The 24,963-nt window shown below is 34.6% G+C and overlaps 3 protein-coding genes and 1 long non-coding RNA gene across 5 annotated transcripts; all 4 read left to right on the forward strand.

Annotated features, from left to right (window-relative positions):
* Nucleotides 1-1,197: 1,197 nt before the first annotated feature.
* LOC108202888 (sodium/hydrogen exchanger 1) lies at nucleotides 1,198-7,614 on the forward strand. Of its 2 annotated transcripts, none has more exons than XM_017371488.2 (15): nucleotides 1,198-1,453; nucleotides 2,042-2,302; nucleotides 2,412-2,530; nucleotides 3,643-3,740; nucleotides 4,347-4,406; nucleotides 4,495-4,541; nucleotides 4,621-4,815; nucleotides 4,932-4,978; nucleotides 5,106-5,172; nucleotides 5,276-5,376; nucleotides 5,505-5,606; nucleotides 5,702-5,840; nucleotides 5,924-5,986; nucleotides 6,147-6,230; nucleotides 6,785-7,614. In XM_017371488.2, the coding sequence occupies exons 2-15, from the start codon at nucleotides 2,123-2,125 to the stop codon at nucleotides 7,109-7,111; spliced, it is 1,629 nt and encodes a 542-aa protein (XP_017226977.1). In that variant the 5' UTR covers nucleotides 1,198-1,453; nucleotides 2,042-2,122; the 3' UTR covers nucleotides 7,112-7,614. The 2 variants fall into 2 exon arrangements, with proteins under 2 accessions (XP_017226977.1, XP_063940378.1); XM_064084308.1 differs by lacking the exon at nucleotides 1,198-1,453 and adding an exon at nucleotides 1,749-1,767.
* A 363-nt stretch (nucleotides 7,615-7,977) lies between these two features.
* LOC108200776 (acyl carrier protein 1, chloroplastic) lies at nucleotides 7,978-10,000 on the forward strand. Its single transcript, XM_017369027.2, has 4 exons — nucleotides 7,978-8,158; nucleotides 9,109-9,207; nucleotides 9,457-9,579; nucleotides 9,700-10,000. The coding sequence occupies exons 1-4, from the start codon at nucleotides 8,093-8,095 to the stop codon at nucleotides 9,829-9,831; spliced, it is 420 nt and encodes a 139-aa protein (XP_017224516.1). The 5' UTR covers nucleotides 7,978-8,092; the 3' UTR covers nucleotides 9,832-10,000.
* Nucleotides 10,001-15,110: 5,110 nt separating this feature from the next.
* On the forward strand, nucleotides 15,111-19,179 carry LOC108200747 (uncharacterized). The gene is made up of 4 exons (XR_001802821.2): nucleotides 15,111-15,245; nucleotides 16,256-16,367; nucleotides 18,238-18,276; nucleotides 18,907-19,179. It is a non-coding gene; the product is annotated as an uncharacterized LOC108200747 (long non-coding RNA).
* A 2,520-nt stretch (nucleotides 19,180-21,699) lies between these two features.
* Nucleotides 21,700-24,602, forward strand: LOC108200536 (superoxide dismutase [Cu-Zn]). Its single transcript, XM_017368730.2, has 8 exons — nucleotides 21,700-21,837; nucleotides 22,654-22,742; nucleotides 22,825-22,926; nucleotides 23,074-23,169; nucleotides 23,371-23,402; nucleotides 23,484-23,559; nucleotides 24,061-24,114; nucleotides 24,362-24,602. Exons 2-8 carry the CDS (start codon nucleotides 22,667-22,669, stop codon nucleotides 24,382-24,384), a joined length of 459 nt encoding a protein of 152 aa, XP_017224219.1. The 5' UTR covers nucleotides 21,700-21,837; nucleotides 22,654-22,666; the 3' UTR covers nucleotides 24,385-24,602.
* Nucleotides 24,603-24,963: the final 361 nt, after the last annotated feature.

Raw genomic sequence — 24,963 nt, forward strand, 5'->3', positions numbered from 1 at the left:
TTCGGATTAAGCATCTAAATCTGTACTTTCAGGATTGTTCTTTCGCTTCCGGCATTTAATCAGGCGTTTCTCTCTGTGTCCAAAGTCGTGTGGCTTGAATTTGAAGTGACTCGCGGTCTACATTGATATTTACTGCTCCATTCCCTAAATACTTTTCCCATTTGTCTTTATCACGTTTGTTAATATACACTTTTGATCATTAATATCTTTGATTTTATATTAATATTAAATATAAAACTTTCACCATATTAAAGTACTCATAAATATGAATCCAATAAGATCACTCATAACTATATTTTATCTTATAGATTAGACGTAAATTAGTAATTTGTCTCGTGTAATGAACAGTGCCGACATTTTAAACGGGAAAAGTAATTAGAATCAGATGGTGTATGTTGTTAAAATTAACTGATTTGGTTCTAAACAATCGCATGCGATTTCATAATAATCTTCAAACCTCAATCAAATCTATGAAAATCATACCGATTTATAACTTCGATCATGGAGAACATCAAAACACACCACAACAAAAACCAACTTTCACAAGAAGAAGAGACTAACAAAACCCAAATAAATTAGGAACTTATTGAAAGAAAAACAAAATTTCTAACAAGAAACGGAAAAAAGAAATCAGGGCTTTCCACCGGTAAAAACCGATGAAAACCCCCTCAAAAATCTTTAATGGAAGCAAGGGTTTGACAGGGAGAGAGATAACTGATTTGGTTGAGAATTTGAAAATTTGAAACTAAATATTTGATGGAGCACCCGACCTGGTAAGTCTTGTACATCAAATAAATTCAGCGTTTTCTTTTTGAAATGGTTATTTATTATTTAAATGATTTATATAATTAGATGATTGAAGTAAATATTTTACTTGTTCAGCGAAAAAGAGTATAGAATAAAAAATTACTATAATTCTCCAGTTAAGATTCCCAGCATACATATCAAATCGTTTTCATTTTAAAATACTAGCATCTCAGAGTATACTATTAATATTTTCTCGAAAATCCTGAAATAATTTTTATGTAACCTTCTAGCGTCTAGGTTGACATGAGCTTCTCAAGAGTCATGAGCATCTCGGGTTCGTACAAATGTTCGAACCGATTTTAAATAGGTAAAATGAAATTCACTTATTTGCGACCGATTTGACCGGTTTCAAATCAAAACTACGAGTATTATACTAGAAAATGACACATTAAATAAAAAAAAGAGAGCAGAATGGAAAATAGAAATAATTGTCTTTAAGAAACAGCAAAATCACTGATTCAAGTTTAAGGCGAGGATCGCAGATCATACATAAGCCGTGTGTATCATAGTATATTTTCTTGTGTGTGTTTACACTTTTTCTCTTCATAAATCTGCTCCACGTCTCTGCTTGCTGCTTGTTCACGAGAATCTTCTCATTTTACTGCTCAAAGCTTCAAATTTTATGCAAACTTCTCAACTTCCATTGGTAACTCTCTCTCTCTCTCTCTCTCTCTCTCTCTCTCTCTCTCTCTCTCTCTCTCTCTCTCTCTCTCTCTCTCTCTCTCTCTCTCTCTCTCTCTCTCCCTCCCTCTCTCCCTCTCTCTCCCTCTCTCTCCCTCTCTCTCTCTCCCTCTCCCTCTCCCTCTCTCTCTACGCCCCTCCCTCCCTCCCTCCCTCTATCTCTCTCTCTGAAGCTGGATGTCATATGTTATTGGGGTGGTTTGTTTATACTGTATATAAGAGCTAGGACAAACAGTGTTCTTCCTTTGAATTTCTCAAATATCTTGCAAATTTAAGCTTGTATGTTTATGTTATTTGTGTTTGTTCTAATTATGCCATCAGTTCAACAGAAGCATACTGCTTTTACTTTTAATTAATATCTGTGATTTAAATCTCCCTGGTTTGATATGAATTTGATGTGTATTGGATGATCACAAGTACATGAGTCCTAGTTCAGATTGCCCAAATCTAAAGTTTAGATTGTTTGGGTTAAGACTATTGTATAATAGTGTCATGAATTGGAAATTTAGTGATTTGTTATAAGCTGCGTTGATTGATTTATGTTGATTGACAGAATTTGTCAGCATTCTGGAGGTATTTGCTGACAAGTGGCGCGAGAGACTGATTTCTTGTACAGCAGGACTAGGAAGCTAAGATGATAGGGGGTTCCGGTTTGGGGGTTGTATTGTCAAAGATGAATGATTTGTCAACTTCTGATCACGCTTCAGTGGTATCCGTGAACTTGTTTGTTGCACTTCTTTGTGCGTGTATTGTCGTTGGTCACCTGTTGGAGGAGAGTCGATGGATCAATGAATCCATTACAGCTCTTGCTATTGTGAGTTTTTTAATGATATTCTTTAATCAATTCCGTTGGCTAATTAAATGTCTGTCCAGTTTTCTTTGTTATTTTTTGTATTGATTCTCTCTCAATTCTTTTTTTTTAGGGCCTTTGCACTGGGGTTGTTATTCTATTAACCAGTGGTGGGAAGAATTCACATCTGTTGGTTTTCAGTGAAGATCTTTTCTTTATTTACCTTCTTCCACCTATCATCTTCAATGCTGGGTATGTTGTGTGCTCTACCAATTGATTTTTTTTTCCTTTCGGAGTGTGTTTGTTGAAATATGAATAGTTTATGTTCTTTGCAACTAATTCAATGAAATCTGATTTTTACTATCAGTCACACGAGCAGAAATTTTGAACTGTATGTCCTAGGCAATCTAGTTCATGCAGATAGAAATTGTTGGATAGGTTTCGTTATGTAATAAAAGGGAAGGGCAGTGCTAGTAGTAGGCAGCAAAATGACTTCTAGTTAAGTTATATACACCTATTCTAAGTGCATCAACTTTGGTTATCCTAGCCTGGAACCCACCCAAAGGGTCATGATTGTTGTCTGCCGAAATAATAGATGTTAGCATTGTGCAGGAAGCACTTTATCTGAAAGAGAAGGGGAGTGCTAGTAGAAGGCACAAAATTACTTCCAGATAAGCCCTTAATAAATTATTTGAGATGTAACCATATAGTTCATGAAATATGGTTCAGTGAACTGCAAGATGTCCAAATGTACTTTGTCACTAGATGGATCAGATCTTACCAAATTTATCCTTGCATAGTTGTTTCATAATGGGGGTGGTCATCCATGCTAATTTAGAATGCTGCAGGGGAATTTAGCATAATTTCTCTGCAACCTACTTATACTCAAACTATATGCTACACAGATATAACATATGAATATGTGGAAGCATTTGACCGGTGAAGAGCTAAAGAAGAACCAGGGTTGGCACATGGCTAGTGTTTTCTCTTTTATATGTGCTTATTTAATTCTTATATCAGTCATGCCCACCCTGGAAGGATCTCAGCTCCGAGTTTCCTGTATGCGTCAGCACTTCTTTAAAATCTTAATTCCGCATATGAATGAAGACTAGAATCTTTAATATTGTTTAATTTATCGCTAGTATAAATTAAATAGTCTTCCTCATTATTAGCTTTATTAAACTAATTAATAAACAAATTTCTTAGCTAAATTAATAAAGTAATATTTAAATAACTACAAGTTGTAAGTTTTACATCTATATTAGAACTCCGACAGTTAGCATAGTTATAATTAGTGTCAGCATTATGTCTGTGATTATAATAGTCAGGAATTAATTGTTGTCCCTTGTTAATGTATTTGTCAGGTTCCAGGTGAAAAAGAAACAATTTTTCCGCAACTTTTTGACCATCACTCTTTTTGGTGCTGTTGGTACTTTGATATCTTTCAGCATCATATCAGTGGGTATGTAACTGTTCGCAAATACAGTCCCTGAAATATTATGCCAAGAATCCAATTTTGGTGATAATTTAGTGTTTTGGGGTACTCAGGGTTGGAAGCCCAAGACCCACCCTATCCATGCACTTTTATTGAGTCATTGACTATGTAGCCACATACATATTGTATACATGATGTGTTTTAGAAATGAAGAACGAAAAAGACTCTATAGAAAAATTAAAACTCTTCTAGCAAATTAAGCAACTATAAAGAATACAGTTGAAAGCAACACTTGTTAACAATTATGCAGTGACAAAGTTTTTGTACTTGCATCAATTTTCTTGACGGGAAAGATGAATATGTGTGTGTGTGTGTGTGTGTTTTTGTTGATTTAAAGATGAATCAATTGTGCAGTCATTTTGTATTTCAAGCCTTTTGCATTAGGTATATACCTGCAAAGTCGAAATTTCGACTTGTATATAATGCAGAATTAGCTGTTCACAGTGAGGAGTCATTGGTTTTCAATGCTTAATTATGTTAATATAAATTATTTGAACTAAGTTTACTATGCAACATAAAAATCAACATATACAGGGAAATATAGTATATGAATCTAACATACTTTTGTATTAGGTGCAATGTACATCTTCAAGAAGATGAATATCGGTGCTCTTGAGATTGGAGATTTTCTTGGTAAGACAAATATCTTTCAAGTTTCAACAATACCGTCCAGTTGTACTTTTGCTCAAAATGTTACCTAATTCTTTCTATTATGACCCAGCAATTGGTGCAATCTTCTCTGCGACGGATTCTGTTTGTACATTGCAGGTATACAAGGCTTCTTAACCTGTAGTCATTCTGCAGAGCAATAAGTTTCTGCTTTCTAATACTTTGTCTAATGATACAGGTGCTTAATCAGGATGAGACACCCTTATTATATAGTCTAGTCTTTGGGGAAGGCGTTGTCAATGATGCCACATCAGTAGTCCTTTTCAATGCAGTCCAGAGCTTTGATTTGTCTCATATCGATGGAGTTACAGCTTTGCAGTTGATCGGGAATTTTATATATCTATTTATCTCAAGCACTTTGCTGGGAGTTTTCGTGAGTTTTTGTCTTTATCTCTGACTCTGAGTGTCTCTATCCTTACCTGAGTGTTAATTTCCAATGCTTTTAGTAAAATATTTTGCAATGTGACATTCTGAATTTATTGTATTCAGGCCGGACTGCTTAGTGCATTCATCATTAAAAAGCTCTACTTCGGGCGGTTAGTAACTTCCTCCCCGACATTTGCTTTATTTGCCTTCTGCTTCCTGCCATGTTACCAAAAGTGTGCCTTTTTGTGCTTGGCATATGCTTATTCAACTAATTATTATATGTTTATATGTTTTAAGGCACTCTACTGATAGAGAGGTCGCTATTATGATTCTCATGGCATACCTTTCTTACATGCTGTCTGAGGTAAGATTTTTGCTTTTTAGTATTCAGTTGCACATATACTAAAGCATTACTACTTTTTTTTTTTTTTTTTTGACACTATGCTAATCCATAATTTTTATCGCAGTTGCTTGATCTAAGTGCTATCCTTACAGTCTTCTTTTGTGGGATTGTGATGTCTCATTATACCTGGCACAATGTCACTGAGAGTTCAAGAGTCACTACCAAGTATGTAGTTTATAGTTGTTTTACATCACCTGCTGTTGGCATACATCCCTTGTAACACTAGCTCTCCTAATAACAGTAGGATACTAGTATGTCTTTCCATCATTGATATGTTTTCTCCACTTCTTTAGGCATACTTTTGCGACCTTGTCATTTATAGCGGAGATATTTATCTTCCTCTATGTTGGCATGGATGCCTTGGATATTGAAAAGTGGAGATACGTGAGCGACAGGTAGGGAGTTTTTTAAATTTTACATGCGTGCTACCTGCAAACCATGGTCAAGTTAAGTGGATGCCTGTTGTAACTTTGGTTCCCTTTCTACTCAGCCCTGGAACATCAATTGGTGTGAGCTCTATTCTGTTGGGATTGATCTTAGCAGGCAGAGCAGCCTTTGTTTTCCCTTTATCATTCTTATCTAACTTGACCAAGAAGTCCCCCGAAAACAAAATTGAGCTAAAACAGCAAGTATGACTATATACTCTTTGCATCGTTGACTAATAAGGTGATTGGTGAGAGAGGTAACTCAATACACATATTTATTTCTTCAGGTTACAATTTGGTGGGCTGGTCTAATGCGTGGTGCTGTTTCAATGGCCCTTGCTTACAATCAGGCAAGTCGCTATTCTTTGAATTTTTTAGGTTGAAAGATATTGGTACCTCTTTTGGTCCACTCCATAGTCTGTGTGGCTTATGGGTCATATGAAAAAAGTATTCATTCTGCAAGAAACCTATATACCATTTACTTAATTGTGCTTCTATTTTATCATGCAGTTTACAAAAGGTGGTTACACTGCACGACGTGAGAATGCAATCATGATCACCAGTACCATCACTGTAGTTCTTTTCAGCACAGTAGTAAGACATCTTATTTTGCACTTCTAAACTTATGGTTTTGGCTGGTTGTTTTGATGAAGCTTGACGGGAAGGACTATGTAAAGGATATTAGAGACATGGGGTGGGGGTGGGGATAATATAAAGTGGAGTAGGTGATAGAGAAGTGGAAAAGTTGAAACCTGTGAAGTATATAAAATTAGGAAAGTGGTACTCATGTGGAATATGAGTAATAAACAGTTGGAATTGAAAAAATTTGTCCTACTAATTTCCATTCCATTTAACCTGCCGAGCACAACGTAGGTAATTCTACTTTGGAACAATTAGTCATAATTTTTCTTTTACGGGATGTGATGAGTAATAAAGACCATCAACTGTGACCAGATCCCTTTCAAATTATCATCTTACTGATCCTTAATGCCGCCAGTGTTTTTAAGCAAATACGTAGAGAACTTAATTGTATACCAAAAGTTGGTCTAGTGACAAAATTTGCGTTCATTCTTTTAAGAGTAAGACCTGGGGAGGATTACATGATTATATATGGTAATGACTTAAAATAATTTTTGGGATTGATTCAGGTATTTGGCCTGCTCACCAAACCTCTAATACAACACTTGCTGCCTTCCACTGCACACCTGAGCAGAATGATTTCATCTGAACCTGTGACACCTAATTCTTTCTTTGCACCTCTTCTTACAAATGGTCAAGATTCAGAAGCTGATCTAGGCGCAACTATAATCCGTCCAGCAAGCTTAAGGATGCTTCTGACAACACCTTCTCGCTCTGTCCACCATTATTGGAGAAAATTTGACAATGCATTCATGCGTCCTGTTTTTGGTGGAAGAGGTTTTGTACCCTACGTTCCTGGATCTCCAACTGAGCAAGATGGTTCTCAGTGGCACTGAGACACGAGTAAATCACAACAACGGTTTTTTTGCTAGAGTTGCTTTAAATACCATCCTTTGTGGTTTGATGTTTGTTCGTGGGTGGTGATGTTGCCAGGGCAACTGAGTGATATCACCAATCTATACAGTGTATTACTGTATATATCAGATTTTCGTGTTTTGCTGGTATTGTGACTCTTCAGCAGTCGGTAAATATTTCAGTTTCATTCATCTGCCAAGCTAGTGTTCTTCAGGCTGTATCACACGTACAAGATCATTTGAGTATCCTCAGTCAAGTGTGTCATCACCGGACAGAACTTACGAAACATGCTCCTTCGCTGCCAGCAATATTTATGGAAAACAATTATCATATTTTTTGGTTAGACAGTAAATACAGCATTATTGCTTTATCGTCTGTAAATTACATATGGATTGCAACATACTACAATGTTAAAAATCTTCCTCGACGTTTGTATATCACCATGTGGATTGTAATGTAGTATATCAACTTGTATTCAAAGTTATATTCATCAAGCAGCAAAATATGCTTCCGGCCTTTAGGTGTTAGGCCTTCTAATATTAATTTTAAAATAGATGTTAAAATATAATCTAGTCTTTTTTAGCACGGGACTATCAAATCTAAATATATTAGATGTTCTTGCTCATAGAGCTTTTTATCTCTTCCTTGCGATGATTTTTAGGAAATTAAAATATACAAAAAATTGGTGCCTTGGAGCCTTGGAGGTGAGTATATAAGAAAAATGAATAAATTACTAATTCAACATAAGTGTACCAAATCCTTTAAAAAGAAAACATAAGTGTACCAAATAAACAAAAACTTAGATCAGCGGACAGTCCAAAATCGTAACAAGTCCAAAATCGTGACAACTGTAATTCACTTTAGTCTTTAGAGTCTTGAGCTCTGCGCCCACAATTCATTCATATATTCTGCATATCCATACAGTCTGTCTCAGTCTCTCAGATCCACTACTACTATAATCAATGGCTTCATTCACAGCTTCTTCCATCTCCTTCACTCCTCTCTCATCCTCTCTCAACCTAAACAAGGTATACATCTCTCTCTCTCTCTCTCTCCCTCCCTCCCTCTCTCTCCCCCCACTCTATCTCTCTCTCCCCCCTCTCCCTCTCTCTATCCCTCTCCATCTCTCTCTCTCTTCCTCCCTCTCCCCTCTCTCTCTCTCTCCCTCCTTCATCTCTCTCTCCCTCCTCCCTCCCTCCCTCCCTCCCCCTCTCCCTCTCTCTATCCCTCTCCCTCTCCCTGTCCTCTGAGTCCTCTCCCTCTCTCTATCCCTCCCCATCTCTCTCTCTCGCTCTATATGAAATATTGAAATGTACGTGTGTGTTATATGAATGTTTGCATTTCGTGTTTGTAATTGTGATCTTCCATTGTCTGTTTAGATTTCAGTGGTATTTGCTTGAATTTTGTTGAGTAGCAGTGACGAGTTAGTTCAGTTGTATATTTGTTTGATATAAATAATTTTTATTTTGTATTATTTTCTGTGTTTTAGCTGTAATTGTGTTAATGCTAAGGCCATCGAATAGGTGAATACTTGGGATGAGATGATGATTTTATTTTGGGGAAGGTAGAGGAGTGATGATTCTAAAATCATTTGTTTAAACTTTTAAAAGTTGTGCAAAGTTTAATCAATAGACTTATCGAATGAATTTGTCGTGATTGAATGCAAGCAACTAACCCAGCAACAAATTGGGCATATATATTCCAGAATCCATATCTTTTAAAAAAATTATTGGATAAGATAAGTGAATTTAATTTTTTTTCTAGGATAATATTTGAAAGTGAATTCTATTAATTTTTTATGAAATAATAATTCTTCTTGTTTATTTTGACTTTTGAGAAATTTTATCGTAGGAGATTATGTGAAATATAATTATGAACGTGCGAATGGTGATTTAGATTGTTAATTCAGCAGTTAAGATTTCTTCTTAGGTTAGTTGTGTGTAGTGGTTTACTGACTTTCTATTGTTGAATTCTGCAGGGACTTGCTAAGAGCTCGGTTTCGCTCTCCATCAATGGGATATCTTTCCCTTCACATGGGTTGAAGTCAGTCTCGCGTCGCTTCAGTGTGTCATGCGCTGTATGTTTCTTGGCTCAGTCTTCTAATTTTATGAGTAATCTTTGTTGGATATTGCATTAAAATAGTATCATTCACTTACACATGCTATTATCTAGTCCCACATTTTTGAATTGTGAATATTAGGCTCGTTCTATTAGAGAAAGTCCTGCACATAGTAATCATAGAATTGATGCATTGTGTGATATATGCAAGCATTTTAATAACTACCTTGTCCTTAGAAATGAAGCAAAATGTAATATTTTTGAGCAGGCCAAGCCTGAGACAGTCGATAAGGTATGTGAGATTGTGAGGAAGCAACTGGCAATACAACCTGATGTTGCAGTCAGCGGGGACTCAAAGTTTGCTGCCCTTGGAGCTGATTCTCTTGACACAGTATATGTTTCTAACTAAAGGCTATTTTCATGTGTTAAATCTATTCCAAATTTTTCAACAGGCTGATACTTTCACCCTGCTAATTGCCTAATTGGTAATGTCCACAACTTCTGCTTACAGGTTGAAATTGTGATGGGACTCGAAGAGGAGTTTGGAATCAGTGTGGAGGAAGAGAGTGCACAAACGATTGCTACTGTGCAGGATGCAGCAGATTTGATCGAGAATCTTGTTGAGAAGAAGGGCAGTGCCTGAAGAATCAGGGAAAATTCTGCAGAAATAGGTCTATGAAAGAGAGTTAATTTTCCTAGCATGCGAATTAGCTATTATAAGATGATCGTTACCGTTAATCTTTATTGTAAGTGACAAAGTACTTGGTGCCCTCACCTGTTTTGTTATGTTATGTTGCATTTTCTGACTTCTAGTTGAAGCTTTTATAGAAATCATTGGCATGTTTTAAAACTGTGGAGTTTTTGCCTTTATGATTTAATTTTCCAGTGAGCTGTTCTATCTGTTTCTTAGGGAAGGGATGAATAGGTGGTGGTGGTCAGTAAATTTATATATTGCATATGGTGGCTGCAACTGAAAATCAGATTTGGTACTTGTTCTTTTTTTTTTTTTTGTTTAAAACACTAATATATGGACTTCTGTCAAATCAGTTGTTTTTTGTTTTCGTATTATCAAACTGTAATTGTCTTGTTTTGCACAATCATCCCCGGAACTCTGTTTTACCAAGAACTATACTTGTAGAAAATTGTCACCAGTACCCTGGATCATCTGCCTGCATAATTATGGATCCTGAAATACAATTAGTTTTTCAGATAATCAATGGTTTTCACTGTATCGGCGTTGGATTTACTTTTTCATTTGTTATATAAATACTTCTGTCGACTTATATACGTTTGGCACTCGTCACGTATTTACTTTTATCAAATATCGGCACGTATTTACTTTTATTAAATATATTAAAAAATCTTCTGCAAAGAAGTTTAATATTTAAATTTTTATTCAGAAACAAAAAATTTTAATGTTATAAAATTATACAAAAACCTTAAAATTAGTGGCTGTAAAAAATTATGTAAGAACGAGTGGGACCGAGAGCATCGTCTTTGACACTGAGTTGCAGTGATTACTAGAAGTTGCTTTTATTAATAGTTGCAGTATAAAAAAAATTGTAAAAACTGAATTTTCAAGTAAAAATATAATCAGTCAGTTAATAAAATTGAATCAAATTATATTAATAATAAAATAGTAAATGATGTTAAAATTTAAATAATAAATAATAAATAATAAATTTCAAACTATATACATAAAAGAATTATTATCCGAAAAAACAACTAAATATAACGGAGGAGTCTCATCTCATTGTCATGACCTCGATACTTGTGCATGCTCTCGCTTACCCTATATTTGAGTTACGTTATTATTCGTGAACAATACTGTTTTACAAAGATGTTGAGTAATAAGATCACGGGAAGATTGATCAGGGGATTCTGCACCAAATACAAACGATACATATCACTACACAATGATGCCATTTATCTAGGTACATCTTTGCTCCGAGTTGGACTCCAGTCAGGAGAAGAGTTTACGAGGATTATATAATATTTCAACTTTCTCCTCACTCGAGAGCACAATTTTGCACGTCCATGTGCTTTGAACTTTGATACCATACTAAACGACCTTTTCGATCTAATAAATAATATGATCTTTTTTTTTTAAATCCTATTTGATGTTAAAAACTACTTCCTCTGTCCCTCTCATTTCTTTACGGTTACTATTTTGGGATGTCCCTCTCATTTCTTTACGTTACCATAAATAGTAAGTTTTTCTCATCATTACACTCACTATCTTCCCCTACTATCTCATATTTACCAATAAAAACTACTATTACACCCACTACTTTCCTCCACTATCTCAAATATTAAATATTGATAGGTCCCACCACTTTGCCCACTTTTCATCTAACTTTACTCATTTTTTATACATTGTCTTGGTCTCCATGTCCCCCTCCAATGTAAACAATTGAGGGGGACGGAGGGAGTAGTACCCATCAGTAGCTACGCTAATGAAGTTCTGTTAATCTCATGTTATATAACTGTTGGAAATTTAAGGTTCTTGAGTTCTTTTCTGTTTAGCATTTTTTTTTCATTGATTTAGCATGTCAGTTAAGGTTGCATATTGATTTTTGAGTCCAAGTACTTTGTGTCAATACAATGTTAATCTCGTTTTAATGTCTCTATGTACTTATTCTTCATATTTCTAACTAGGCCAGAGAAGGAATCTGTGTATTCAAACAAAATCAACTCTAGCATCCACTGTCAGTTGTGGAACGCGAGCAATAGAAGATGGGATTTTCGACTCTTTACGTGTTCATCCAGCCACTAGTGCACCACTAGCAACAAATATATATGGAATCTGTGGTGAGCTTATTGCAAAAATTATTTTACAGAAGTAATGTGTGATGTTTCCTGAAATTACTTGCTGAATGCATTTTGTTATGCTAATTAAGTTTTATGAATGTTGTAACTGTTTACTTTTTGCCCTTGAGTCGACAAATGACCCCTTAAAGTATAAAATACAAATTGGATGAGAAAACAATAAGGCTTTGATTCTAATCAAGTGTCAGTGCTTGTAACAGATTCTAGGGACGAGGGGAAGGAGGCAAAGAAACATGAGGTTAAGAAACAGAAGAATATGCAGGAGGAGCTTATGGGCGTCAAAGAAGGAGATATTCTTGATCTTCGCAAGCTTCTCTTCACAGAAAACAGGGATTACCTAATACAATGCGATGGGAACCAGGTATTATGTCTATGTTTGTGTATATGAACTTTTATTTTCCGGTTCAAATATTATGATCAAACAACTAGTTCACTGCCAATAATAACCTTGATGGTGATACCAGGGAAGAGTAACATCTGCAGTAATATTAATTTATTACGTGTTTTTATCTTTCAGTTGAAGGCTGAGCAGTTGGCAGGCAAGGTCATTGTTATATATATTATGTATCTTCCTCTTGATGATATTTCTGATTGTAAGGAGTGGCGGAAGACAGAGATACTGAAGGATGTGTATAATTATTTACGGCCTAAAAAAGGTTTTGAGATTGTTTTTGTGGCTGTCGATGATGTTGACAATAGCTTTGGAAAGGAAATGTTATCTGATCCTTTACCTAGAACAAACCTTGAGGATCATTTTGAAGATGTATTTTCTTTCATGCCCTGGACTGCCATTCCATTCTCTGACAGAACATCCAGGAAACGTATGGATACAAGATTTGGCTTTAGAAAAGGTTACTGCAGTGATGACATGTTTATAATTGATTCAACAGGCGTCGTTTTGCAAACAAATGCCCTGTCGTGTTTTAAAAGCTATGGAAGCCTAGGATATCCTTTCAGCAGTGAGAGGGTGAAATTCCTGCTGTCTGAATGGCAAGCAATTGCTGCACAACCGACATTAGAAAAACTTTTATCTTCCCCGGAACGTGACTATGTCATCTCAAATAACGGGGACAAGGTATGGTATGCACACTTGATAACATTATGTGATAATGGCAAAATTAACTTATCAATTAGTACTTGTTTCATTTGCACATTTGGCTAAATATGGATGATAATATATTCCTTAGCACTAACTGGTACATGTATTTCTTAGGTACCTATTCATACACTTGAAGATAAAGTGGTAGCTCTGTACTTCTATGCAGACAACAAGACAACCGAGACTAATAGGCTCACAGAAGAACTTAAAATGGTGTATAAAGAGTTGGCAAAGAGAGAAGAAAATTTTGAGGTCGTGCTTCTTTACCTTTATGACACGAACGAGACTACTGGATATAGAACTGAAGAATCATTCTGGAAAACGTTTAAAACTATGCCCTGGTTGGCACTTCCTTATAAAGACCCGAACCTTAAGAAGTTGAAAATAATTTACAAGTATCCCAAGTATTATGAGTCAAGTGAGAAAGAGGTTTCTTTGCTTGTAATAATTGGTCCTCATGGAGAATTCTGTGAACCATGTGGAGCGGAAATTTTGTCAAACTATAAGCTTCAAGGATACCCGTTCACACGCGAGAAAGCTCTCCAGTTAGAGACTGAAATAATAAAGAAACTCAAGTTAGAGATGATCTGGGAGCCAAAAACGATCTTTAGTAGAAAAGATGGAACACATGTGAGTTCTTTAATTCTTTTTATGCTTTGTGCATAATTCAAAGCGTTTATCTTGAATCTCATATCAATTGTTGTCCAATTCTTCGTGTTTAAATAGGTTTCACTCTCTCAACTTGCTGGGAAGAGAATCATACTTTTTTTTGGCTTATTTCAAGACGAGTTCCTTAACGTGTTAAAGGAAAGGTTTCTAGACACGAAGGGCACAGACGGTGAATTTGAAGTAATCCACATCTATACACACGATGAAGAAGTTGATCTGGACCCGGCCTGGCTTGCCTACCCTTTGCCAGAAGACTTCCCCTGTGCATCTGATATTTTACCTTGTGAGTTTGATAAACGATTTCTTAAATGTGGACTATTTTACGATGTTGGAGATTGTACAAGACTTCTTGCTTTTAATCAAGATGGAATGGTTGTCAGAGATACCGCATTTCCAACCATTGATGATACCAATTTTCCTTTTTATACCACGGGGTTGGAGAACGAGGCCTTATTGCAGTTGAATTCGGTGTTTCAGTGGTACTGCTTGGGCAATGATGACAGTTCCAGCTGCAAGGCAGGCTACGTTGGACCAAACCAGCGTTGCACCATGCCAGTTTCCCTCAAGTCCAGCGCAATAAGCACGTATCGTGTATGGAATGATGATGAGAGTTATAGCGTTGGGCTGATGGCGGAGACTGGTGATGGACGCCGTTTGCTTTAACATTTTTGAAAAATATAACAGAATTTCTAGTGAATGTAGAATGTTATTTTTTGGAGCAGATTTTATTTATAGTTCTTGGAACAACTTGAATATGTTTCTGTTTTTGTAACTGAACAAATGTTGTCAATTACGAATGCATCAAAGCGATCTTAAGGATGCTCTTTCGTTCACCCTGATGTAGTGATGTGCATCCACTTGTAAAAAGACCAAAAGAACCGCAGGTTTATTCGTGGTAGGCGCGGCTGAATCTATTAAGAGGCACTGTACATGTATCCTCTCTAAAAGAATTCTGATAAATTTTATATTTTTAATTTTCAAAATACCTTGAAAACAGTTGTGGATCCACCCCTCTGCCTCATGACTCGCAGATTTTTGGATTTCAAAAGATTATGATATTTCTCATCATAGGATAAGAAACCATGCACAATATGAAGTCCATTTCTCGTGTCTTATCCGGTTTGAACGTATTTACGAAGATCTTATTTTGATCATAATAAAAATATTTTTAGGTAATTAATCTTAGCAGAAGCTTATTTTAATTAATTTAATTTGAAATTTTTAAATCAAACTTTCATATTCATAGAAGTTTGTTGGGTTAACAGAAGACAAAATAAAATGATAGATCAAAAATGCAAAAATGATTGTTTATTTGAGCAAATAACCCATTTAAATACAATCCTACCAAAATTATGCTCAAACAGCGAGTCAATACAGTCAAAGTCTACTTACAATAGGGTCGCAAATCTCTCTTGTCTCTCTCACTAGCGCCGGCTCAAATTCATTTTCAAGCTCGTCAGGTCTCTCTCCCACTCCCATCTCTCTCTCTCTCTCTCTCCCTCTCTCTCTCTCTCATTTGAATTATATATATTTGTATGTATTTCAGTAATTATAAACCATATCTCTGATTAGCCCTAATGAAATGAAATCATATATGTTACTAAGTATGAGCATCATTACTTATCTTGATGTTGAACTATGCTAATAACATTCATAGCAAGGAGTGAATGATACATACTTTTGTGTAGGATGTTTTATATTAGTACTCAAAGAGGGTTGAGAGAAATCACTTTATTCTGATATCTAAGATGTTTTGCTGTCAATTCATATGCAGCTGCTAATTTCTTGAATGTTTTGTTTTCAAAATGATTAGTTTGGTGTGTGTGGGGATTTTTTTCAGTTGTGTCATCGTGTGAGTGCACAGAGCTTTCTGATCGATATACTGAAATTCAAAAGCAGGGCAACTAATTTGTATATGATGTGTATTGAAAACAATCATGGCTGATAAATAGTATTTGATATTGTTTTAATAAACTACTACCTTTTTGCCAGCTAATTAGCTGAAGAAACCTAAACCAGATATGGGTTCGAATTATGTTTCTTGGCGGAGTCAGATATTTTATTAAGGGCGATATTATACTCTAGCTTTCTGGCTCAATGTTTTTGAGAGAACCAACAGAAAATTATGAAATAAGAATGGATAAACAAGTTGGATTTCTTCCACAAATATAATAATTCCAGAACTGCTATTTTATAAATTACAATTATACCAACAATTTGATCACAAGCTTGAGCAAGACAACAGATGCATATATTATGATTCACCAAATCAGAGTTTCTAGGTATTGTATTTAATGGAAAGAATGAGTCATGGGCACATAAACCTACCTTGAGTCAATGGCTTGTGGGTGATGTTGACTCCAACATATGGAGAGCTCATACATGTGTATAAAGTGTTCTATTATACATTAAAGAAATTGTGGTTGGTGGTTGACATTTAGAAACGGATGTTTGCTTGTCTTTTTTACAGGAAAGCAACTATGACATCAAGAATTGCTGCTAGATATGTATCTCGAAGGCTTTCAAGTAGTGGAAAAATACTTAGCGAGGAGGAAAAGGCTGCTGAAAACATCTACATCAAGGTAACTTGTGATTAAGTTTCATATGATTTCTGTTCACTTCAAGTGAACTTGATCTTAGTTTTCCTTTTAAGACCTTCCAGATTCTGTTTAGGAACACTATAGGATAGTATTACCATGTAACGAATCAAAGATTGCACTATACAACTTCCTAAACAATTATAGGGCATGTTTGGCATGACTTTTTTAATGAAGATAAAGACTTATTTCGATAAAAAATAATCATAGTTACATAATACTTTTTAGAATTAAGTATTTAATAAGTGTTTAACATTCATTATCTTCATAAATAAGTTACTTATTTTCAGAAAAACTTACATATTTACGTACCTTTTTCAGAAATGAGTGACTTTTTAAGCCAAAGGAGGAAGCTGTGACACCATAGTTTTTCAGATATATTGATTGTTACTGTTGTTATTATGCTTAGAACTTAGAGTAACCTTACCATTATCTATGTGTTTTACCTTATTTTGTTAAACTTTTGTCTCAGCCATTTATATTTTTCACACCACTATTATATTTTTCACACAACTGCTTTATTTTGTTGAATGTTGAGAGACATGATTGGTGAATTACTGATTGAAGGATGCAGATAGATATAATGAGTATTTTTCTGTCTTCCTAGCTTATTCTCATATCAGTCGCTATATTAACATCAATCCCGATAGATGTACATTTTCTATCATATGTTAAAATTAACATTCAAAAGCACAAGTTTGATGGTTATTCAGCTTAGGTCTTGGACACATCTATTTTAATTTTACTTTCTGATAGTTGTATTGTCGTTAAATCAATTGGTAAGTACCTTATGGAGGTTTTGCTAGTGAGTTTAGATTAAACTAGTAAATAATTCCTTGGAGCCGATACATTTTACACAGTTAATTTTCTTTCCTTTCACATTATTATAAACATCTAATAAGTAAGGTGAAATATCAATGATCACCATCAGAAAAGACATAAATTCTAGGACAAACTTCAGTATCAATGATAAAAGATTCAGCCACCATAATGGAATAAAGGCATTTATTTTAAGAGAGTGGCATGTTCCTTGAAGATACCAATTGTTATCATCCCTTTTTTCTTACTATATTTCTGCTAACTTTTAGCATTACATCCCTTCTCCGGTTAAAATTTAATCATTCAGCATGGTAAACAAAGTTTGAATGGTATTTAATAAAATCCCAAGTCTACCTGAAGACTTTTTGGTGAAGTTTTAAATTTTGGGTTTAAATTAGATATCTATTTCGGTACTACAAGAAGTAGTTGACTATGGTCGGTGCAGTGAGATCTGTGGAGAAGAGTGTTGGTCCGTTTTCTGTCCCCGTGTGGATTGCATAAATGGCTTATTAACTCTATTAATATGAATAACTATAAATTTGTATAAGGTGTCTAGTGTGTGTGAAGTTATTAAAATAGTTTATTTTAAATCTGTTTGCATAGTGAAAATCGGCAGTATCACCTTATGGATCTGTCCAACATATGCATTAGGAACTTCTTGATTGAATTCAAAAACTACTTTCTCTAAGGTTTTAGAGGAACTCTTCACTTTTGGCATACTTGGATTGTACATATAAAAAGCAATTTAATTAATATACTGTAGCATTTCTAATAATACTCATTGTTAGTGTCCTTTTCTGAAGATTTTCCACTAAATTGTGCCCCCCTTAATCATATGAAACACATTTTATAGGCTTTAGCAAACAGTCACATTTATGTTCCAGCTTCATTTTATTGATTATATTTAGTTCTATTCTCATCCCGGGGTGGACTGTTCCATATTTAGCACATGTGATTGTCTTCAAAGAGCTGGTTTCTTCCTTTTTTTTTGTACATGATCTCTTTGTTTTTGTATGTAACTTTTTTTTAACTGCAGAAAATGGAAAAGGAGAAGTTGGAGAAGTTAGCGCGTAAGGTAAGCTCAAGCCACATTATCCGTTCATAATGTAATTATATTTGTTGATGCTCACTTGTACTGGATGCAGTCCTTATTTAATTACTATTATTCTTACCTTCTGGTTCATAGATTAAATAGGAGATTGAGATAGATTCTCTTATGTTATGATGCCTTCAACGGGGGGACCAAAAACAAAGAACTCAACATGCTTTCTTACTTTCGGAAATACTATGGAGGAAAGATTATATGTATTAGAGAGCTTCAGTTGAAGTATGAGTTGATAATATATCTGCAATAAGGCTATTTAAACCTCATTGGTTGCAGGCTTGCTGTTTATAGATGTATAGTGTACATATGAATTAGGGCCCTGTAAACCGAATTTGACTAGGACCCGTGAACTTAGGACCGTATGCAAATTCTAATATAGACATCATATTTTCATCAGTGTAATCACCTCAACAGTCTTGAAATCTGGTTACAATGGAGAGATTTTTATCGACTATAAAGCCGTGGCTACCCTTTTTTGAACAAAATGATGAACATGGAATATTCTAGCCCTAAAGCTGTGGCTACCCTTTTTTGTGTGTTTTTTCCCCTACCTTTTACCTTCTAACACCTAACTATTATTTGGTCATTTTTTGTCTTCAGAATACTAAACCAGGAGAAGCCCCAGCAGCAAGCTCAGGATCTGTATCTGATGCAAAACCTAGCAAGTAGTGCAAGAACTAGGAATTGTCAGAGTGTTTGGTACTGTTCAGCTGCCTTAAGTGGCCGCATGCAATGTAAAACATGCTTGTTCTTGGTTGAGATTTCTTTTTTCTTTTTTGGGTTGATGATAATAATAAATATTCGAACTTATGTATCTTTTATTTGATTGTATTGCTTTGTAAACTTGTTAACCAGTGCTTACATTTGATGTGATCTGCTGGGTGGCACAGTAGTGATACTCCTGTTCCAAACATTAGGACTAATCAGCTAGAGTACTAAAAGTTATCATAAACTAAATATTTGATAATACACACTTACACAGAGTTACAGAGTTTTGCTTTATGACTTTTGGTTAGATGATAAATTTTTTTGAAAGAAAAATCTCAAATGCGGTTTATTATATTTCGATACAATCATCAATATCAATATACTTATATAAAGGAGAAGCGAGGGGCGTGTAGGTGGCGTCTCTCACATCGCTCCGTTCTATTTTTCTAATTTTCTGGAATTTTTGGATGAAAAATATCAAAAATTAGAACTACCATTTTTACTTTCCGATATATTAGAAGCAAGTTTCAGAATCTGATTTTGTTTCAGATTATTTATGGAATATAACAGCTTGAAAGTTTTAATCTGATTTTGTTTCAGAATATTTAATTATGGAAAAAAATAACACACAAGTCTCTCTACACCTATAAATACTCCTATAAGTTGTAGGGTTTAGGATCATCTAAATACAAACTCTCTCTCAATACCACAACCATACCTCTCTCTCTATTGATAGTTCTCTTGCTCAATTTCTAACTCGGTGGTGCCTTTCTTCTGCAACAATAAGTAAAGGCTGTTTATACGGTAATAAAAAAATAAAAGTTATTGCAAGCAAAGGTAGTTACAGACCACTATGTGGGAGTTGACAAATCCAAACACGGAAGAAGAATATAGTCTTGACATTATATTGATGGATGATATCAATAAATTAACTATTAGTGATCTATGTTTGTTGGTTATTCTTTTAAAATATTTGTTTTATTCATCAGACATGTTTATTGTTGCTAATTCTTATCTGATTTAGGAAAAAATTATTCATACATTATCTGTTTGCTCCGCTTAAGCAACTTTTAAGTGAAGACTGTTTATACAGTATTAAAAAACAAAGGTTGTTACAAGTAAGGGTAGTTATAGACCCTATCTCACGGATTTAAGTTAAATGTTTTTGTGCACAAGCAATCCATAAAAATTGGAGGAAGGTAACAATGTAAGAACATCATTACTTTTCAAAAAAAAAACACAAATAAAATTAATATTCGTCGTGCTTTAAATTGTTAATTACATGCAGAGATTTATTTTCAACAACATGAATTATAGTCCAATTTTACAATTTTATATATTAGTATTGGTATTATACTATTATATCATAATTTTTATAATATAAAATTTATTTTATCCTACAAATATTAATTTTTAAACATTAATATACTTTTTATAGATAGCCACCAAATTATTGCATTCTACATATAATAATATTGAATAATTAATATAATTTTTATAGGCCGCCGCAACACGCGGATTCTCAACTACTTCATATATAAGAATGAGTATGTAGACCTTAAAAAATTAAAATAATACACGGCCTTGTATTGCAGTGCATTGCATCATTGTCAGACTGTGTTGAACAAAACATTGCATTCGCCTGAAGATGCAGGGACTAACGTAACAGACCCTGTGTATATTAGGAATGACCGGTGGGAAAATCAATCGAATGCCCGAAATCAAAATCGCAAAAAATAAAATAAATTAATGTGCTGTATTAATTGGAACTGAAATAATTTAAAATCGAAATCAAATTAAAGTGATTAGTATTATCAAGTTTAAATTAAATAATTCTATGAAAAAATATTACATATATCTCTATATTAATAATTAATAATTATGTAAATTTATAAATCCTATCTGTCGATTATCAGTCGTTCATGTTTATGTTTAGTAGACTTTGGATGACATTTGTACCCAAGCCAAATCATTTCTCTACAGACATGTTATTGCTTTCTTCTGTTTTATCTTTTTTTATCAACTTTTCTGTGTAAAATGGCTATTTGGTCAGAATAGGTTCGTACAAGTGGGCTCTGGTGGTGTTAGTAGTGTGAGAGACCATTTAGGTCCTGGTAAGCAGTGGTAGCAAGTAATTTGCTATTGCTGAAGCTGCAGTAGTATTATACATTTTCAATTAAAAACTTTATTTCAAGCAATTTTATGATTAAAGTTTATGAGTATATAATTTATTTTGATTTAAGTTGGTTTTAAAACCGAAACCGCACCATTATAAACTGAAACCGTAACTAAAAACCGAAACCAAACCAACGGTGTTTGGTTTGGTTTTGGTTTTTGATTTTGGAAACCGAATAAATTTGGTTACGGTTTGATTTCCGGTCGAAACCGAACCACGCTCATCCCTACATGATATTACTCTTTTCGGGAACACCTATCCAACCCGATTTTAAAAACCCAAACTTTTAAGCCTGGCCCAAACCTCACTCGAATTTTGTTCATTCGGTAACAATCTGGGATCCAAAGAATACCGGCCCATTTGTGTTCAGTAATTCTACATTTCTGCCCACTACTTCATGATATTGGTGTATATCACGCACTTATCTCATAAACTCATCATCATCGCTAAATATTACTGTGCCGCGTACGATACACGCTCCCTCCCTAGCGAGTCAGCGTTTGACTTATGGAGTGGTAGGTGATCACAGTTGGTCAATTATATACAAAACAGGGCAGGCAGTGAGCAGTCGCTGCTATTCGTTGAACTTAATCTCTCTCTATCTCTCTCTCAGTCCATCTCTCTCTCTCTCGAAGGGGTTCCCTGAGGTAATACAAATCTCTCTGATCATAATTTTTCTGTTGATTCAACTCGATGTTTATATGTGTGCGTGTCTATGATTAAGCTTGTTGTTTAAGCTGATTGTTATGTTTTGGTATTGAATTTTAATTTATTTATTTTTTAGTTGATTGTTAAAGCTTATTTGTAATTGTAGATCTAAATTGATCCCGATAAAAGCGTAGAAATGAAGTGAAATGATGAGATTATGTGCGTTTTTTTCATTAAGAATGGTGTTAATTTGCTTTGATCTTGTTTCATAATTGTGTGTGTAAGGATTTATTAAGTCATAATCTGTGTGTTTGCTGATGATTCTGGTATTCATGTATACGCTCTCGATGAATTTATATTTGATTTAGCTCATTCACGAGCCTTGTTTAGATTTTTCGGTCATATCGAGTATTTAGCTTATTTCCAGAGTTGATTTAATTTGTATATTTGAATTGATCTCGATGATAATGTAGAGCCTGTGTTCCCTTTTCTTTTATGTAGATTGTTTTTTGTTGAGTATAGACGTCTTTTCATAAGTTTGTGTATTCGTATATGATGAGTTTATATGATTGGCATAGGAGTGAGCTTTTGACTTTGAATTGTTATATAGAATCTTTGAAAAATTGTTATGCATTTCTTCTATACAGAACCACTTTAAATTAATAGTGTCAACACTTAAAAACTATTAATTAGAGATTATATTTTTAAAGCAGGTACGTGCTAGGGTATTATTTAACATATATTAATTTGTCCGAAGAATGAAAGTTCAGTGTTATGCAATGATTTACTAAGATAACGTTGTAATGTATGCTTAGATCACATATAACAATGGCGAAGGGTGTTGCAGTTCTTAGCAGCAGTGCTGGAGTCAGTGGCACCATTTACTTCACTCAGGAAGGAGATGGTAAATTAAGTTGTTTTTTGTTTATGGTTTTACTTTGTACACTACTCATAGTTGTTTAAACTTTCGTCTTTTTGTTCCTCAGGTCCGACTACAGTTACTGGAAACGTTTCTGGTCTTGCACCCGGACCTCATGGTTTCCATGTCCATGCACTTGGTGATACAACAAACGGATGCATGTCAACTGGTAATTGTCACTATTCATATTTTTATATGTTGTACCTTTATCGTTTTGTTCAATTAAATCAGGCAAAATGAAATTAGATAGAATTCTATTCTTGTTGCTATGTATTATTATTTTAAGATTTCTGTATTTGGTCATGTTAATCTGTAGGACCCCACTACAACCCTGCTGGTAAAGAGCATGGAGCCCCTGAAGATGAGAACCGTCATGCTGGTGACCTTGGGAATGTGACAGTTGGTGAAGATGGTAAGTATATGCCATCACTGATTGCTTAGTTATCACTTTTAGTTGCATCTTACTCAGTTGTATACTTATATTTACCATTTCCTTTTCTATTGAAGATGAGCTTCCTCTTCTTTTTTTTTTAATAAAAAATTGTTGTTCTTTGAGTGTTCACTGACCTTCACATCATAATAATGTCTTCTTCTCTTTTTTGTGAAAATACAGGTACTGCCAGTTTCACCATTGTTGACAAGCAGGTACTGGTTCTTAGTCTGATTGTATGCATTTTGTATTTACCAATGGTTTGCCCAGATTTCTCAAATTCTTTTCTGTTGCAGATTCCTCTTACTGGATCAGGCTCCATCATTGGAAGGGCAGTTGTCGTCCATGCTGACCCCGATGACTTGGGAAAGGGTAAGAACCATATGTTTTGCAGCCTCTGCTCTTCTGTTTTCACATTCACTTGGATTATATCTGATATGACCATCTTGATATGATGATCTTATTATTTTCAACTACAAGAATCACTATTCATATACTATCTGCGATTGATCATCTCCATATTCTAGTCTCTGGTGCAGAAGTCTATTGATTATGATTTTAAATGTTCAATGACCTAAAAGTATTAAACATTCAAGGTGTGATGCCCTTGGGACAGGACAACTTTGCACATACCTAATTATGGTTTTTGTGCTATTTAGTGAACTTATGGATATGTCACAACTTTATTTCTGAATATATTGATGCATGCCCCAGTTCTACTTCGCAATATATACTTACTGGCTGAATATTAAGCTATGTGTTTGTAATTTACTTGGTTTGTGATTCATATGAACACACTGATTTGTCAAGGGCAGTACTCTTAAAAAAAGATTTTTTAAGATGCTGATTGTTTTCATATTTTGACTGTTATAGGTGGTCATGAACTCAGCAAAAGCACTGGAAATGCTGGTGGAAGGGTTGCCTGCGGTAAGTCTCTAATAAGAAAAGCCCAAATTTGAAACGTCAACTACATATTGATCTCCTAGAATCTTTGTGATGAGAAATGAATGGTCATTGATGCCTTGTTGGCTTTCTTCACCACATGAAATCCAAGGGTCTCAAGTGGTTAATATCAATATCAGCATATCAATTTACCAAGTTGCATAACATTAGGATTATAGCACCTTATTTCTGCATGCCGATACTTATTCAATATGGGTATTCCTTGCCACAGGTATAATTGGTCTGCAAGGTTGATTTTACTTGCTGCTCTTGGTTTCATTCTGGCGGAATCCGGATACCTTTCTTTATATAAGTTACAAACACTTGACATCTTGCTACTACGCTATTTTTAAATAAAAGGATTGTGGGACTGATTAGCAATGATTTGTAACTTGGTTGCAGTTAGTTCATTCTCACTGCTAAACATGAATTTGCCATCCTTCAACAGTTCTCTATTATGACTTGTGATATCATTTGTGCTGGTATTAATTTTGGAAAGCAACATAAATGCTTTTAGAAACATTCTATGCACTTTAAAGCAAGAAAATATACATCATCTGCCTCAGTCAAGGAGCTGTGTATATCAATAGAAGTAAAAACTGATTGTTGAGCACTCTCTTTACATACTATGAAAGAAACGTCATTTTAAGTATTGTCTGACTGTAAATGCAAGAATTTTTATCCGATGCCCATGAAAAATTGCACCGTCAGATTTACGCTGTAAAATCATTGATAGCTCAAATTTTATTGCGCAATTTTTTTTATTTCTTGTTCGAATCATGATTCTTCAGTGTTCTAAAAATCTCTGTTTAATTTTTAAAAGAATTTCTCTCA

Source organism: Daucus carota, chromosome 9, assembly GCF_001625215.2.
Source record: "Daucus carota subsp. sativus chromosome 9, DH1 v3.0, whole genome shotgun sequence".
Taxonomy (NCBI): Eukaryota; Viridiplantae; Streptophyta; class Magnoliopsida; order Apiales; family Apiaceae; genus Daucus; species Daucus carota.